Source organism: Esox lucius, chromosome 12 (assembly GCF_011004845.1).
Source record: "Esox lucius isolate fEsoLuc1 chromosome 12, fEsoLuc1.pri, whole genome shotgun sequence".
In the NCBI taxonomy this organism is placed as follows: domain Eukaryota; kingdom Metazoa; phylum Chordata; class Actinopteri; order Esociformes; family Esocidae; genus Esox; species Esox lucius.
Window position 1 is genome coordinate 32,419,312 of NC_047580.1, and position 15,811 is coordinate 32,435,122.

At 41.8% G+C, this 15,811-nt stretch overlaps 1 protein-coding gene across 2 annotated transcripts in view; it reads right to left on the bottom strand.

Annotated features, from left to right (window-relative positions):
- Positions 1-351: 351 nt before the first annotated feature.
- LOC105023799 (copine-5) overlaps positions 352-15,811 on the bottom strand; it is a 110,705-nt gene continuing 95,245 nt past the window's right edge. For both annotated transcript variants that reach the window (XM_013136389.4, XM_013136388.4), the window contains 7 exons: positions 14,167-14,213; positions 13,862-14,043; positions 12,485-12,612; positions 9,568-9,670; positions 5,558-5,615; positions 4,384-4,457; positions 352-3,962 (listed from right to left, as the gene is read on the bottom strand). In XM_013136389.4, coding sequence (XP_012991843.1) covers positions 3,759-3,962; positions 4,384-4,457; positions 5,558-5,615; positions 9,568-9,670; positions 12,485-12,612; positions 13,862-14,043; positions 14,167-14,213 — 796 coding nt within the window. In that variant the 3' untranslated portion in view covers positions 352-3,758. The remainder of the gene's footprint in view (positions 3,963-4,383; positions 4,458-5,557; positions 5,616-9,567; positions 9,671-12,484; positions 12,613-13,861; positions 14,044-14,166; positions 14,214-15,811) is intronic.

Sequence of the window (15,811 nt, forward strand, 5' to 3'; positions counted from 1 at the left end):
GATGTTTTTCTGGAACACCACTCCATCTACCGGGTCAATTGCAATTATTATAAACATTATTGGCATCCTTCTGGATACCAAGTATCGACTTGACCTGGGGCTTATGTACAAAGACCTGATACAAGCTCCAGTGGTTAAATTCTCCCACAATTGCTTTGGTAACCCAGTGTTTCCTGGTCCTGGTATCCCGAGAGATTTGCTGTTGCCCCAGCATCACTAACAATATTACTGAACCAATCAACTGTTGTAATCTTCAAGCCTTTAATCTGAGTCAGGGATGTGAGTGTTAGGGCAAGAGCTAAATTGTCACACTGGAACTAGGCATTGGAACTAGGATTGGGAAACACTATGTAAACCAAAGACACATATTTATTGAATTTGACAACAACAACAAAAATAAAAACAGGAAAACATCACTTGTTTACTACCAGTTCACAGCTCTTCCTAATCACAGAATCTATGCACGTCTGAGGAATAAACAACACCTTTAATGATCTTTTAAAAAAGGACAAATATTCAGGAGCAAACTAACGAACAGATTTAAAAACTAGACCTCTCGCACAGATAACTTTGAACTTTTCTATCAATATGTACTCACATCTCGAGGCAATGTAAAGATAGCTTTAGCCAGCCAGGCAAAATTGTAAACAAGTGCTGACTTTGAAAAATGTACAACAAAACCTTGTTGTCATTCATGCAGTATACTTCCACTACCTTTTGTAAAATAGATTTTCTGGCCCTGCGTGCATTGTTCTCAGTCAATACAAAAGTATAGTAGCACATCTGTCGCTACAGACAAAGTAATAATAGTTAATACATATTTGTTAAGTTCACGTGGCTTAACTTCACAAGTGAAACAGTCATAATTCTAGACGTTAGTAATTATACGTTCCAACAGTATAATTGGGGAACTAAACTGTGGCTATGAAACTAACATAATGTTGAACGGAGTTTTGAGTTTCCACACTGTAGGCACATTTGGATCATTTAGATACTGGATTATCGAATGTGCTTTCGTAACACACCTTCTGGGCATACTGTATCCAGGACTGCATGGGCCGTTTTGGTCTTTAACTCAACAAAAGAAGACACAATACGCACATCCATCCACTGTAGAAAAACACACAATCAATATTGTAGACAGATTTTACCCATCTGGTGTTTTCCCACTTCAGCCTGACCAGGCAGAGAAGACACAGCTCCTCCAGGAAGGCGATGTATCGACAACTTAATGAATGTTGTAATGCATCAACAACTAAAACATGGAAATGTATCGACAACTTAATGGATGTGGTAATGCATCAACAACTTTAAGATGGCAATGTATCGACAACTTAACAACTTAAAGATGGCAAATGTATCAAGAACGTAAAGATGATAATACAGTAACAACTTAAAGATGGCAAATGTATCAAGAACGTAAAGATGATAATACAGTAACAACTTAAAGATGGCAAATGTATCAAGAACATAAAGATGATAATGTAGTAACAACTTAAAGATGGCAATGTATCAACAACGTAAAGATCGTCCTGCATTAACAACTACAAGATGCAGTCTGCAATTTTTGGCCTCTGGCAATATTGAGCTAAAAAGGGTCAGAAATGTTTTGTAATATGTGCCAATATGTGCCCCATGTCACCAAAAGTGCTCACTTTCAAACTTGAAATTTCATGGCTGACTGATGAATGATGGGGATCCTACTTGTAGATACCTTACAGGATATAAACATAAAAATAAATAAATAATAAGAATAATTTAACGCAAAAGTCCCAGACTGCATCTTTAAACATGGCAATGCATCAACAATCTGTTTCAATACGTCAACAATGAGAACCCAAATTGCTAGGCTTTCCCTCTGTGGGTTAATACAACTGTGTAAACGTGAAACCCTGGTTCAAACCCCAGTCAGTCACCTGAACATGTATGTAGACAAATGGCAACACGTGTAAGACTGAAATTTAGTTAGACAATTGGTACTGTGTGTCAACTGCTCTTTTACTGTGTCGACTGTCTGTTAACTGTTATTGGGAACAAACGTAATATATAGTACGATCGCCAAAAGCATGAGTAAATAGGCTACACTCCCTGTCTGTTGTCTGCTAACTGTTCCGTACTGTGCAGAAAGGATTGTTCCAGTATTCAACTCCTCTGGGGCAATAAAATAATCTATTGTTACACAAATAATAAATATAGCTGACATGACACTTTGCAAAAAGTGTGTAATCAGCATTTGGGCACCTTCTCACGGTTTTTGCTAATCTCACTTGATATCCATGGCACTGCATGCAAAGTTTAAAGAAGAATAAAACATATAACACCAACCACAGCAAATACAATGGAAGGACTCTACAATGCCCTACCAGGGCCTTCTACCCACCTGCTAATACCATTTAAATACCGTTCCTATGATCGGGCCTGACTGCACATACAAACTGTATTGTAAATCGTATAGGTCTAACCCTGAATGCTGAAAGCCATTGGTATATGAGACTGTATACCATGTGTATCTGAAACCCTTAAATAGTCCTGTTTGAATTGTATTGCTAATTGGTTTTGGAATAACTATAATGCAGAGTGGTTTTTGTGGTGTACTGTCAACATACCACAGCAATGGCCTCTATCTGCTTTCCGTTGTCTATAAGAACAGTCCTTATCCGTGATATATTGGCCAGATGCTACAAATCCCCACATCGCATTGCTGTTAGTTTGCTTCAATCCCCATGTCTTATTGCTTAAACTACGAGGGAGTTAATTTATTCTGGATTTCTTCTTGGTTATGACAGCATTCTAGAGTTGGAAGACATTTCATTCTGCAACTGTGCAATCCTTTCCAATGTCTTTGATGGGGTTGCCTGTTTGTCGTCATATTAATGTTGTGTATGATCTTTGTGCTTCTTATTTGGACAGCCGTTAGTGCATTGTGTTGATACATGCTGCACTGGGAAATGCAGGATGCTGGGAAATCATTACAAGCATGGGTCCCAATGTTACTGTTAGTCGAAAATAGAAAAGGATTCATCTTGATTACTGACAACTATTTCTAAACAGTTTAACCTTTTCTATCACATGCTTTATATTACTGTACTCGTTCGAAGTGTGAATAAATAATTATGTCAAGATCCAACTCCCCACCAAATAGAAATGAATAAATAGAAATGTTAAAATATGAAGAAAAATGACTTTGGATCCCCCAACATGAATAAATACCTTCTTTTTTTTTTTTTTTTTACAATAAATAAACAATAAATTGAATGTTTCCAGAGTCCAACACACACTCCAAACGGTAACACGTAGAAACGTGATACTGACCGGCATGTAGTTACACAACAATTTCCTAAAAAATACCTTCACTAAAAATGTTATGCTACTCTTTACAACACCACTTACACCTAACATCATGCCATGTCCTGCTGCACCTTTCTTTCCTTCCTCATTTCCTTTCTTACTCTGTATTGCATCCTGTGGCTCTTTCTGCCAGCTTCCATCAAGCTATGAAATTCAGAACAAAACTCAAAAAGGAAGGGCCTTTCTCCAAAACAGTCTCTGAAGGTTCGCTCCAAACAAAATGGAGACTTAATTGTTTTCCGCATGACAACCCAGATAAAAAATTAAAACAATAAAAGGAAGATGCCGCCAAGCATTTCCACATTTCCATTTGGTGTTCTCCACGAGTGGTCCACCATTCAGACTGCCACCCACCATTGCCTCACGTCCTCCCCAGGGTTGGGGCCTCAGATCGGGGGTGTGTGTGGAACTCAGATGGGGGTGGTCAGGGTGTGGTCGTGGTCCTCAGCGCCGGGTTCTTCATAGGGCGGAGGGAGGGAACAGGGTTTGATGCCTCTGTTCTTCATGTAGAGGATGAGTTGGTCCGGGATCTCAGCCAGAACGTCCTTGGCCAGCCGGGCCATGCTCAACACGTGGTTACCTGTGCGGTCCATGTAGTCTCTGAATGGGACAAACTGACCGCAATTACGAGAGTTAGACATTAAGTCGGAAACACAATGTACTCTGAATGGAACACAGTGCTGGCCAACCAGGAGAGAGATGTGCGGACAGTTCTAGAACACTCCGATCAGTTTCCAACTGGAGCGTGGGGTGAAGAGGCCCCGTTCTGTCACATCAAATTTCTATTGATATTTCAACTAGGGACATTTTCATCAAGTGGAACTGTGTGGTTTTTATTTTTTTCTTGTCGATTTTTTTACACTCATGATTCATTTTCCTGATACAGTAAGCGAGATGGATGGGTTGGTGGCGTGGAGGTTTCACAAACGCCACCACCCCACACCTCTGCCCACGGTCGCTATCGTCAGGGGCTTCTTGACTGCATAACTTCTCAGTGACATGTATCGCTCAGACAGAAGGGAGAGGAAGCTCTACCTGCACAATATCTCTCTCTGCCAGCTTCCCCCTCGAGGAGATCCTGATGTCATCACCATCCAACTCCACCATGGCTGCACAGAAGAGAGTGTTTAGACAGCTGACTGAACCACCCATTATTAGAAAACCTTATTATTGCAAAAAATAAAATAAATAAGTAACACTTGCTCGCATTATTCATTCACTCAGGTTCGCTTGACTTACTGCTAAGTGCAGGACCAAAGGTTCTTAGGCTCAGTTTCCTTTCAACTTGTAGCTTAGGGCAGTTTTTAAATGGGCAGAGTTTTAACACCAGCTTCCACCTTGGTGAACCCAGAGCGTCATGAAAACTGCTCGCTTTCCAACTTTGAATGTCATCTCAGGTAGCAGGGATTCTACCTCCACATCTGCGAAATCACGATTACTCCAAAGCTCTAGAACTAATATTGTTTGTTACTGTCGGCTCCGTGGATCCGTGACTCATCTATGAGGACATTTGTGTTTACATAGTCTGTCCACCAGAGATTTCACCAGTTTAAACTGTGGTGCATTATGGGAGTCAGTGTTTTTGTAGGCCGTTATGATGACCTCTATATAGATAATTAAAACTGGCTTTTATTCATGAGAACATTCCCAAGCTCTGTAATTAATCATGCAAAATAAGTATATTATTCAAGTCAACACCAGCTAGCCCCTGTAAAAGCACACGAAGCACCAGCTTTGAGGAGGATCAAAGTTGTGACCATATGTTTTTCAATATTTAGATTGAATGCAACATCTGTGGACTGGGTTTAGACATCTGCTTATTAACAAGGGACTTTCTCTGAATGTGCCAATTAAGTTAACACTGCTTACTGAAACTTTCCTCAATGCCTCAAGAACTCGCTTAAGTTTATTTCATTATTTATAAAACATCCAATTCACTGTATTTGGGCCAGGGTTGTTTACAAACAGAACACTGGGCATATTTAACAGAGAAAGTAACGTTGATTAATTCCTGTATGCTAATTTATTATCATTGATTTCTTTAATATGGGTCAACGATCCTGGAACATTTCTTAACGCCAAGTCATAACACCATTTTAAACCTGCAGGATCTTATTCTCTTAAAAATATTTCCCCTCAAACCTGCTTACTAGTTAATGAAATTGAAATATGATAAAATATGACATTTGTAATTATAAAATAATCTCACCATCAAACTCCGCTTGTCCCACTCCGACAATGATGATCGACATCGGAAGCTTAGCAGCCTGCAGAACAGAGAGGACAGAAAGACAACTAGATTCCACCTGACACTGTCAACATTCTGGTTTTGTTTTGACTGCATACACGGGTAAAGTGTCAGGCATAAAACATACCGAGTTGAATGTATCGTAGTTTTACAAAATAAATTAACGATTAATAAAAAATACAAAGAAACATAAAATGGAAAATGACTGATCCTATATTAAAAGTCCATGTCCTCAAAAGACCCGGCTTATCTTTGTTCAAACTGTGCATGATCCAGCGGGCATATTCAATGGCAGAAACTCAATTTAACAGTCTGCAGAGTCCGTTAATCCAGTCACAAAGCAGCCAGAGACAAGAAGGCCATTGGACGAGATACAAGGACCAGCATCTGCAGCTCATCGCCGTCTGCTTGGCTGCTTGCCGTCGCTCCAGCACAGGGCAATGTGCAGTCATTCTCAATGTGCCGTGGTGGAGCTCTGCCCTAGTCTGACATTTGGTCTGGATAATGAATTAGCACATCAGGATTGGAACAACAGAACAATTTGTCCATGTATATATGTCATTTGTGGATGTATAGCTGCCAACAGGAAAGCGGAGAGTAAATAATTATAAAAGGGTTTTAGCCAGTCATGACCTCTTGTCCTGTAGGACAATCAAAAGCATTGTAGCTTTTCTGATATGGTTGTTCAGTGTATAAAGGACATTTTTCACAGATATTTTTAACACATATTTGAGATTATTCTGGTATAACGAAAAGCAACTCATTCTCATCAAAGAACACAGAACAATGCAGAACAATCCTTTCTAAACTGTTTTTAAAAATGTATTCTGTAGAGAACCAGTACAGAGCAGAGGACAGTAACACATCATACTGAACAATTTTTAGTAGTCTGCATTGAGGTCAAAACATCCCTTTTTCAAAATACTTCACATCACATTCCACTCCCAACATTGAAACCCATTACCATCGCCTCGTTGACTGTATATGCTGCTTGGTGCCGTAGCAACATGATAACAGCCACTGCTAAGTGATTATAATGTGAGTTGGCTTATAGGTAAAGGTACATATATAGTTAAATAATGCAAATTTGTAGCACAGTTGGTAAAATAGAGCATGGTGCCTCCAGTGCAATGCCAGGGTTATCCCACCCCCGGGGATGGCAGGAAGTAAAAAGAAAAACATGAAAATGTACCATTTATTACTGTAAGTAACTCTGGATAAGTACATCTGCTAAATGACTTAAACATAATTTCAGTACGAACAGCAAATGACCCAGTAGCAGATGCTCCAGTCATCAAGACCAGCTAATTATGACCCAGTGCCTCGTGAACCGAAACGCCATGAGCACGAACTGTTATCAATCATCAAACAGGCAGTCATGGACCGTAAACTGTAAATATATTATATTAACACTAATCTCAGCTCTTAGCATATCTAAAGTGTACTTCCATCCCCGCACATCAACGTAATGGACCAGTCTATGTTATTCTACCACCCATAGATAAACGGCCCCCTGAAGGGAATGCAGGTGCGGAGGGGGAGGCGGTCTAAGGGAATGTAGGTGCGGAGGGGGAGGCGGTCTTAGGGAATGTAGGTGCGGAGGGGGAGGCGGTCTAAGGGAATGTAGGTGCGGAGGGGGAGGCGGTCTAAGGGAATGTAGGTGCGGAGGGGGAGGTGGTCTAAGGGAATGTAGGTGCGGAGGGGGAGGCGGTCTAAGGGAATGTAGGTGCGGAGGGGGAGGCGGTCTAAGGGAATGTAGGTGCGGAGGGGGAGGCGGTCTAAGGGAATGTAGGTGTGGAGGGGGAGGCGGTCTAAGGGAATGTAGGTGTGGAGGGGGAGGCGGTCTATACAACATCACAGAGGTGTATTGTAAAAGCTCTGTGGCATCAATATGTCCAGGGTGAAAACACATTTGGACTCGGGAGAAGAGGAGGTGAGTGTGTGTGTGTGTGTGTGTGTGGGCACAGGATGCAAGTGGGTCAGTGATTCTGGAAAGCCTCCGGGGGGGAAATGGTTTGTCACAGATAGGAGTTTCAAGAAAAGGGGGACTTCCCTCTGTTGTTTTTGCTCTCTTTACTTCTCTCTGTCCTCTTTCTTCCATCCATCACTCCCCGTCCTCACCCCTTCCCCTCTCTCTTTGGCTCTCTTTGACACACAAACATGTTTCTCTATTTAATAAACACATGTGTATTAATACATTCCACACTGTTTTGACTAAATCACAAACCTACATTACAGAGTCAACACTGTTCGTAAGATCCCTTCAAACCTAAGGGATCGGACCATAGAAGATACACACGTTTACTTTTGAACTGGAAAAATTGAAAAATGATGTATGCAGGAACTTTGACTACCTTGATCTCTACCTGTTGTTACAATGCGCTCCACTCTTCAGCACTACGACATGGGCATCTCTAAAAATAAATATGAATCTTCTGACTATATATATATATGTATAAATATATAGTCAGAAGATTATATATAGGACAGCTGGATATTTATACATATAGTCAGAAGATTCATTTCAACCATTCTCATCGTGACAAATCCTTCAGAGAGGCAGCCCCTCCACCACGCCACTGGTGACTTGGGTTTGAACTGCCAGCACACAGACAGTCTCCTCTTATCTAGTGCCACGCTGCTGAGCTGGTCCGGTCCAAAGTCAGGAATATTACGTTTTCTGGGGACAATGAGAGATGTAATAGAGTGGCCCTAATTCATTATTGGCGAGTAATGTGAGAGGGAAAAAAAATGAAATAATTCAGGTTTCGGACTGAAATAATTGCACTGTATAGTTCACTGACCTAAGGAATTTGAGAACCATGGAAAATCAAAGGGAGGGAATGGAGCTAATATTTAGCCCAAGGGCTGGCCTGCAATATGGACAGATACGTGGATGTGAGGTAGGCTGGGACCACAGATCCAAAACTAAAGCATTATGAAAGCACGGGTGAAAAAAGGACCTGTAAATGATTTCTTTTTCGCCCAGGCAAAATACAATTTATTGGGTGTTTGAAGGTGACAGCAGGACACAAAATGCTTGGCTGTGGGAGGTTAGAGGCAGACTTTTATCCGAGGGTGGATTGAAGACTTGGACAGAGGCAGCTGAGGTAGGATAGAACTAGAAGGTTTCTCAGAGGCAACACATAAGGCTTTCACGCAGGTCGGTTAGAAGCGAGGCTTTCAGAAAAGCAAAGTGGAAGGGTGAGGCTTGGACTGAGACAGGCTGGAAGGCTTGGCTGAAGCACACAGTGTCATAATGGTGAAGTGTAGGACCTCTATGAGTGGGAGCAATTTAGGGAGCTTTGAGGAAGTCGGGAGGTTAGAAGGCTTAGCTGAGGCAAGGCAGGTGGGATAAGCTGGGTCAGGAGGTGTGGCTCGGAAAAGGCAGCTTGGAAGGCTTGGCGAGGCAGGATAGAGCAGCAGACAAGATCTTAAAAGGAAGGTGTGGCTGTTCTAATGGTTTGACTAACAGTCGCAAATTCCCTTTAAACCCAGTCTGCTGTGGAATCACAGGTTAGAGGTCAGCCACGTGCAGAACAGCGCTCCCACACCGGTCAGCTGGATTGTCGACACTGTACACTCAGCTGACGTTGATATTCAAAACCCAAATTTGGTCAAACAACAATTGAAAAACATTAACCACAAATCTGGAGGGCAAACTGGAACGGAAAACAGACAGGACACACATACCAGAAATCCTCAAATAAAGTGGCAGAGACTAGAATGGATCAAAGCAGCAGAAATGAAAGTTTCTGGCTGCGAGCCAGTTGAGGTAAAAGGCAGAGATGCTGTGGTGAGTTTAAAGTGTCCATAAGGCCCTGCAGAGACAGACAGATAGAGATATCGAGAGAAAGCGAGAAAGAAACAGAGAGAAAAAAAAAGAGAGAGATAGACGGACACACAGACAAGGTGGGAAAGAGACTACAAAAGGCATTATGGGTAATGGAGATGTCCAGGAGACCACTCACGTTGACGATAGCTTCCTTGGTCTGGGCCATGTCTGATATGACGCCGTCTGTGATGATGAGCAGTACAAAGTACTGAGAGCCATCCTGCACAGCAGCTGCATACCTGAGAGAGACATATGACTCCAGTTAAACCTATTCTCCTCATAACTGATAGCATTAGCATACCAGTTAAACCTATTCCGCTCCTAACTGATAGCATTAGCACACCAGTTAAACCTATACCCATCCTAACTGATAGCATTAGCATACCCGTTAAACATATGCCCTTCCTAACTGATAATATTAGCATACCAATCAATCCTATTTCCGTCCTAACTGATAATATTAGCATACCAGTTAAACATATTTCCCTCATAACTGACAGCATCAGCATACCAGTTAGGCCTACAAACTTCCTAATGAATAGCAATGGAATCCCAGTAATGGAATACCCTAGCTGGACCATGTAGTCTGAAACTCAAAGTAAGACGCCCCCCCCTCCTTTTTCTATGGTTCTTTGTATTTTCTTTCTCTTTTTTCCCCCAATCTCTTCACTTCTATCTTAATCTTGCTTGTTTTAACAAATACAGCAGCTTAAAAAAACACCAAGCAAAGTTGTAGTTGTAAATTCCTGTATTGCTTTTTTGTGGATGTGTTCGTATTAAGCAGAAGAACTAAATCCACCGTACTTCTCATACTGTTACTTTTTACCAATACATTAAGACACACTCACATTGCATTGTTGAGCAGTATTTTGAAATATGGGCATTGCTTAATGTCATTATTACTTAGTAATACTACATTTCCGACACTGTTAGGCCAGCTAAGGTGCCCTATGGTTGTTAGATTGTAAGCCAGCTGGGAAAGAACTCCCACATACAATGTCGACCTGGCTGAAGGTGTATCAATGGCAAGACAACCACACTCAGTTACACGATAACATGCTTCCAAGGGTATGCGCTCTAATGTGCTAAATCTTCCCTTGTGCCCCAACAGTGTGTTTAATACCTATTCCTGCATACTGTGTTGTACTGTATTTCTGAATTATTGTTTTATTATTCCTAAAACATTTCCGTAGGGGTATCATTGGTCATACCAATCGGTTATTTTTATGAGTTTTTTTTACACCGTATTTACCAGGTTGATTAATCCAAGCCTTTGGTTAGAGGGCTGTGAAGTGCCTCTTTAAAATATTACATTTGCATCTGAACTGTTTGAGCATTAAGACACGAAACATTAAAAGCCAATCTCCATTCAAATGTAATCTCCCTGTCATCAGAGAGCTAGACCCAAAGATTTAGCATGGAAAATACAGTAATCTATGTACTGTAATTTTCATATCTATCAAGGACACAGACAGACACACACACACACACACACCATATCCTCTAAAGCTTGGCGGTATACCATCTGATATGATCCACATGCGTCCCGGCGGTGTTCTGTGTACAATATGTGGCCTAGATTCCACCACTCATCCGTAAATGTCCTTAACAAGATTCATGTACTTGCTGTATGTATTTAGCGGTGGGAGTCGTTGAGTTTCTCTGGCGTGCATTTTATTACACACGTCAAATTGTGCAGTGTCTCGAACTCAGCCACAGACACAAAACGGCAAGGTTCCTTAAAGCTAGAATAAACCAGTTACTCACGTCATTAAAACGTGGTACGTGTTTTGATGTTCTATAACTTGAGACAGTCAACGTTCACGGCTCGAATGCTGACAAAAAGTGTGCAGAGTGAGAAAATAGCTAGAAATAATTGTCAAAAGCTGGAGAAAGACATGAAGACAAGCACCATGAAGGCCTATTTGAACCACGTTCTTCCAAGGTGTACCAGCGTACCACTTCTGACCGACTAAAATTCAAAAAGTTGGTTCCAACAATGAATAGACAGAAGGCCTGGGATTCACACTGGCCAAAGGGATCCAGCCCAGGATAGAAGGATGCATCCAATAAACAGGACAACAAGTGTATATGTACCACATAGTAATTATGTTTAGATGTATGGAAAGCATCATTGATTGATTTTCCAGGCTTGTTTAAGGATTGCCAAGTCAGGTGCTGAAGTAACTAGTAGATATTAGTTTTCTGTGGAGGGAGGGGACAGGACAAACACAGGAACTTATTATGCCAATGTAACGCTTTGACATTTTTGGCTATACCTCTGGGATCATTGTTGAGTCCTTTCTCCTAATTTATATGAATGAAAATTGAGCTTTTCAGACGATGTGTCTACAGCACGGCGGACATTTTAATTAGAGGCAAGAGGAGCAACGCTGTCAGAAGGAGGGGTGGGCCTCTGTGAGGGTAGTGTGTCATCAGACACTGATTATGAGAAATTACGAGTGTTTAGGAGATTGAATGGACATCTAGCCACATCATTATGCTACAGAAACACACACACACACACACATGCACAAACACAACAACATACACACCCAATCATTAGTCAAGTCTGACCTCCGACTGGACTGCCCACTTGCATCCATCACCACGGCAACAGTTGATTGTTTATTTCCCCTCCATTTAATCACAGAACGTCCCATAAACAGGTCCATAAAACTGTTATTTATTGGTTTAGGGACTCTAATGTCTTGTCTGGTTCATTTGTATCCTGTGGAATGTAGCTTGAAGGTTACCGCTCAGCTGACTTTCTAACCAATGTTGAGATAAGGTTGATGGACGATCAGCCTTGTTGCATTATTCCTGACAGGCAGCCGGAGCCTGGATGTTTAAGTGCTGCATAGCCTACTCCAATGGTTAGTGTCCATACATCTTATATAACGGCCATAGGAGTTGACGGTCGAGCACAAACATCTCTGCGAACACGGATGAAAGGCTCTGACTCATGCATTCATCTGTCAGATTTTGAAAAAACGCAGGGCTATTCTCTACTTTGGGGTAGCCACACTGTAATCTTTTCCTCAAAAACTCACTTAGCCACATGGTTGACAACCGGAGCAAAGTTGGTTGGTCCATAGAGTTGGACAGTCTTTAGGCTCTGATGGTATGCGTCTAGAATGCCCTCCATTCCATTGCAGTACGGGTTCTCTATGTTGCCATTCTGGGAGGAAGGACAAAACACAAACGTGCATGTTTAATTCCTACAAAGCTAGAAAAAAAACAGTTACCCATGCAATTAAAACGGTAGTTCACTTGGGTAGTTAAATGGTAAATTGGTTGAATAGTTATGAAATAGAACCAGGAGAATAGCAAGGTATCAATATGTAGGAATACATCTATATTAATAGCAATCTTAACATGGGTGTTTAACCACCACAACTAAAGCACACAACACTGAACCTCCACACATCACTGCTATTTTGGCATTTAGCAGACACTCTAATTGAGAGGTTTATTAGCCATGTGATGTAGCTGGTTGAGAAAACAAACATAACAGTTGTAAACAATTTAAAGCAATAAAAGTAGAGAATAGTAGAGAGAAGGTTGTGTGAGCTTTGCACTCGTGTGTGTGTGTGTGTGTGCGTTTGTGTGCGTGTGTGTGGAAGGCATTTGTTCTTTAATATTTATATACATTCTTGACAATGTAATGTTTTAAGTGTTTTCAAGAAGGTGGGCAGGGACTCTACCACCCCTGTTAAAATGCCAGGTTTTTGTGATGTAAAAGAATGAGACAAAGATAAATCATGTCAGAACCTTTTCCACCTTTAATGTGACCTATAACGTGAACAATTCAATTGAAAAACAAACTGAAATCTTTGAAGGGGAAAAATAAAAAACTCACAATAACCTGGTTGCATAAGTGTGCTCACCCTTAAACGAATACTTTGTTGAAGCACCTTTTGATTTTATTACAGCACTCAGTCTTTTTGGGTAGGAGTCTATTAGCTTGGCACATCTTGACGTGGCAATATTTGCCCACTCTTTGTAAAAGTGCTCCAAATCTGTCAGATTGCGAGGACATCTCCTGTGCACAGCCCTCTTCAGATCACCCCACAGATCCCACAGCCATTATAGCATGAGTATAGTATGAAACAAGGTTATGACCTCATGCGTTTGATCATTTAGCAGACAACAGAGGGAAAGCTAGTCATCCTGGGGTCAGACATTAAAGGAAAACAAGCTTACGATTACAATTCACAAATTAATACATTTTTCATTCAGGCATTACGAGCCTAAAAATAACAACTACCTCAGCACCAAACCCAACACGCTTTAACATATCCCAGTATTACTAATGTGTTTGTGTGTGTCTCCCTGTGTGTGTGTGTGTGTGAGACTGTGTGTTTTTGTATGTGTTTCAGTGTGTTTCTGTGTTTGTGTGAGACTGTGTGTGTTTATGAATTGGTTACCAGGGGAAACTCGTGGGAGACCCTTCCATCCGGGGGCAGCTTGGCTCCAAACCCCAGAGCAGGGAACATCTTATCACTGTCGTAATCCTGGATGATCTCCCCTACTGCCTTCAGGGCCATGGCGTACGCATTCATCTGGTATGGATTCATATAGTGCAGAGAGGTGGATTGGGACGGGTTACCTGGAGTGCAAAATGGCGTTAAAGGTTAGAGGTCGGCAGCACGCTCACGGTGAGTCATACAGTATTCATGTGGCGAACGGGATCGAGCCGTTAGAGTGCCCGTGGAATACATTCAGCGCTCACCATTGGACGCGGTGAAGTCAATGGCCACCGTGAAGTGAATCTGGGTCCTGAATGAGAAGAAAGGTGAAAAAAGAAAAACGTCAACAGAAAGTCCCTCGTTAATAAGAACACGATGTACACGTGTGTCTCCCGTTTACTTACGTGTTTCCTTTATTTCGGTAGCTACCTGCTCTTTATTCTGGATGTTTCGCGAACGGATATGAAGCTTTCACCACTGAGGATCCAAGCTTTAATGAAGGGCCACTTGGACCACTCTCCTTTCAAATATCAACTCCTACAAAGTCACTCTCCCTTTCCTTCTGTCTCCTCCCTTCCACCCCACATTTTAGTAATTCAGTCGACACTCGTTCCCAGGAACAGTTAGGGATTAACTGTTTTACTCAAGGACAGAATGTGAGATTTTAAAACTTGCTTGCTTGGGGATTTGACCTGCCCCCGGCTTAAAGTCTTAATTCTCTCCATCTTGTCAGGGGGACTACTACAATTACCCAGGTGCCATCACTCTGCTCTCTGCTCCAGCTCTGACCTGGGAGATGGGCACAAGTCAAACCTAGCCAACTGCCATTTTCCTGGTTAGAGACTTATACATTTAAGTCCTGTCGGTCTTACCGAAAACTCATAGATGAGAACGGACTGAAATGTCTTATTGCTTTGATAATCAGTGCCTGAATTGCTGGGAAAGTGGTTTCTCCTCTGCTCAGCAGTCATCAATGAGCAGTAATACTAACACCTACTTGGTCTTTCACAGCAGCAGCGATTATATTTGAGTCCAAATTGTCTTAAGTCCCAGTTGTTTACGAAGGATTAGTTCATTTGATGGGGGACAAGGATCGGTCTGAATAGTATTTTCAGGAATCCTTTTGAATCACTCAAACTTTCCCAGGGTCCTGTTTGACCTTAGGAAGACCTGAGCCCTTGGACCGTGCCTCAGGACTACTTTGCCTGGATGATTCCTATCTGGCCCTGTCAAAAGTCCTCCTGGTTGTGTTGTAGATTAAGTTGCTGCCTGATGATTCCTCCTGCCAACACCCACCCCCAGCTGATTGTCCCTGACCTCCTGGTTATGCAGTGGACATGGATTCTGTTTAAAGACTCTGGACACAGCAGACATGCATTTAACAACCTGTTTGTCATCTGAACATACAAAAATATTGATGTGGCCCAAAAGGTCCTCAGTCACAGCCAGAAGAGGACTGGCGACCCCTCAGAGACAACCCTACTAGGGAGTTTTTCCTAGCCACTGTGCATCAACTCTGCTGTTGCGTACGCTTTGGGGTTTCAGGCTGGGTGTTTTATAAAAGCACTTTGTGACAACCGCCGATGTGAAAGGGGCTATTTTGAAATGCATTTGATTGATGATATTGTTGCCAAACCGAAGGCTGTAACTGTGACAAAGAGAAGTCTGCTGAGCTGTTCCACCTCGTAATTCCATGAAGAAAAGAGAGGAAGGCTCCATGCACTTTCCCGTGTGAGTTTCCTTACCTAGGTTTTATTATTAATATCATATTTTTCCGTTCTCATTTTGTACTTAAGTCAACAACACGTGTGTTTTCTACCCGTTTCGATCCTGTCCCTTTAGATTTTTTGGACATTTCCTATCATATGACTGAAAAACCTTTTCATCGTATATCCCCTGCCTGCAAAA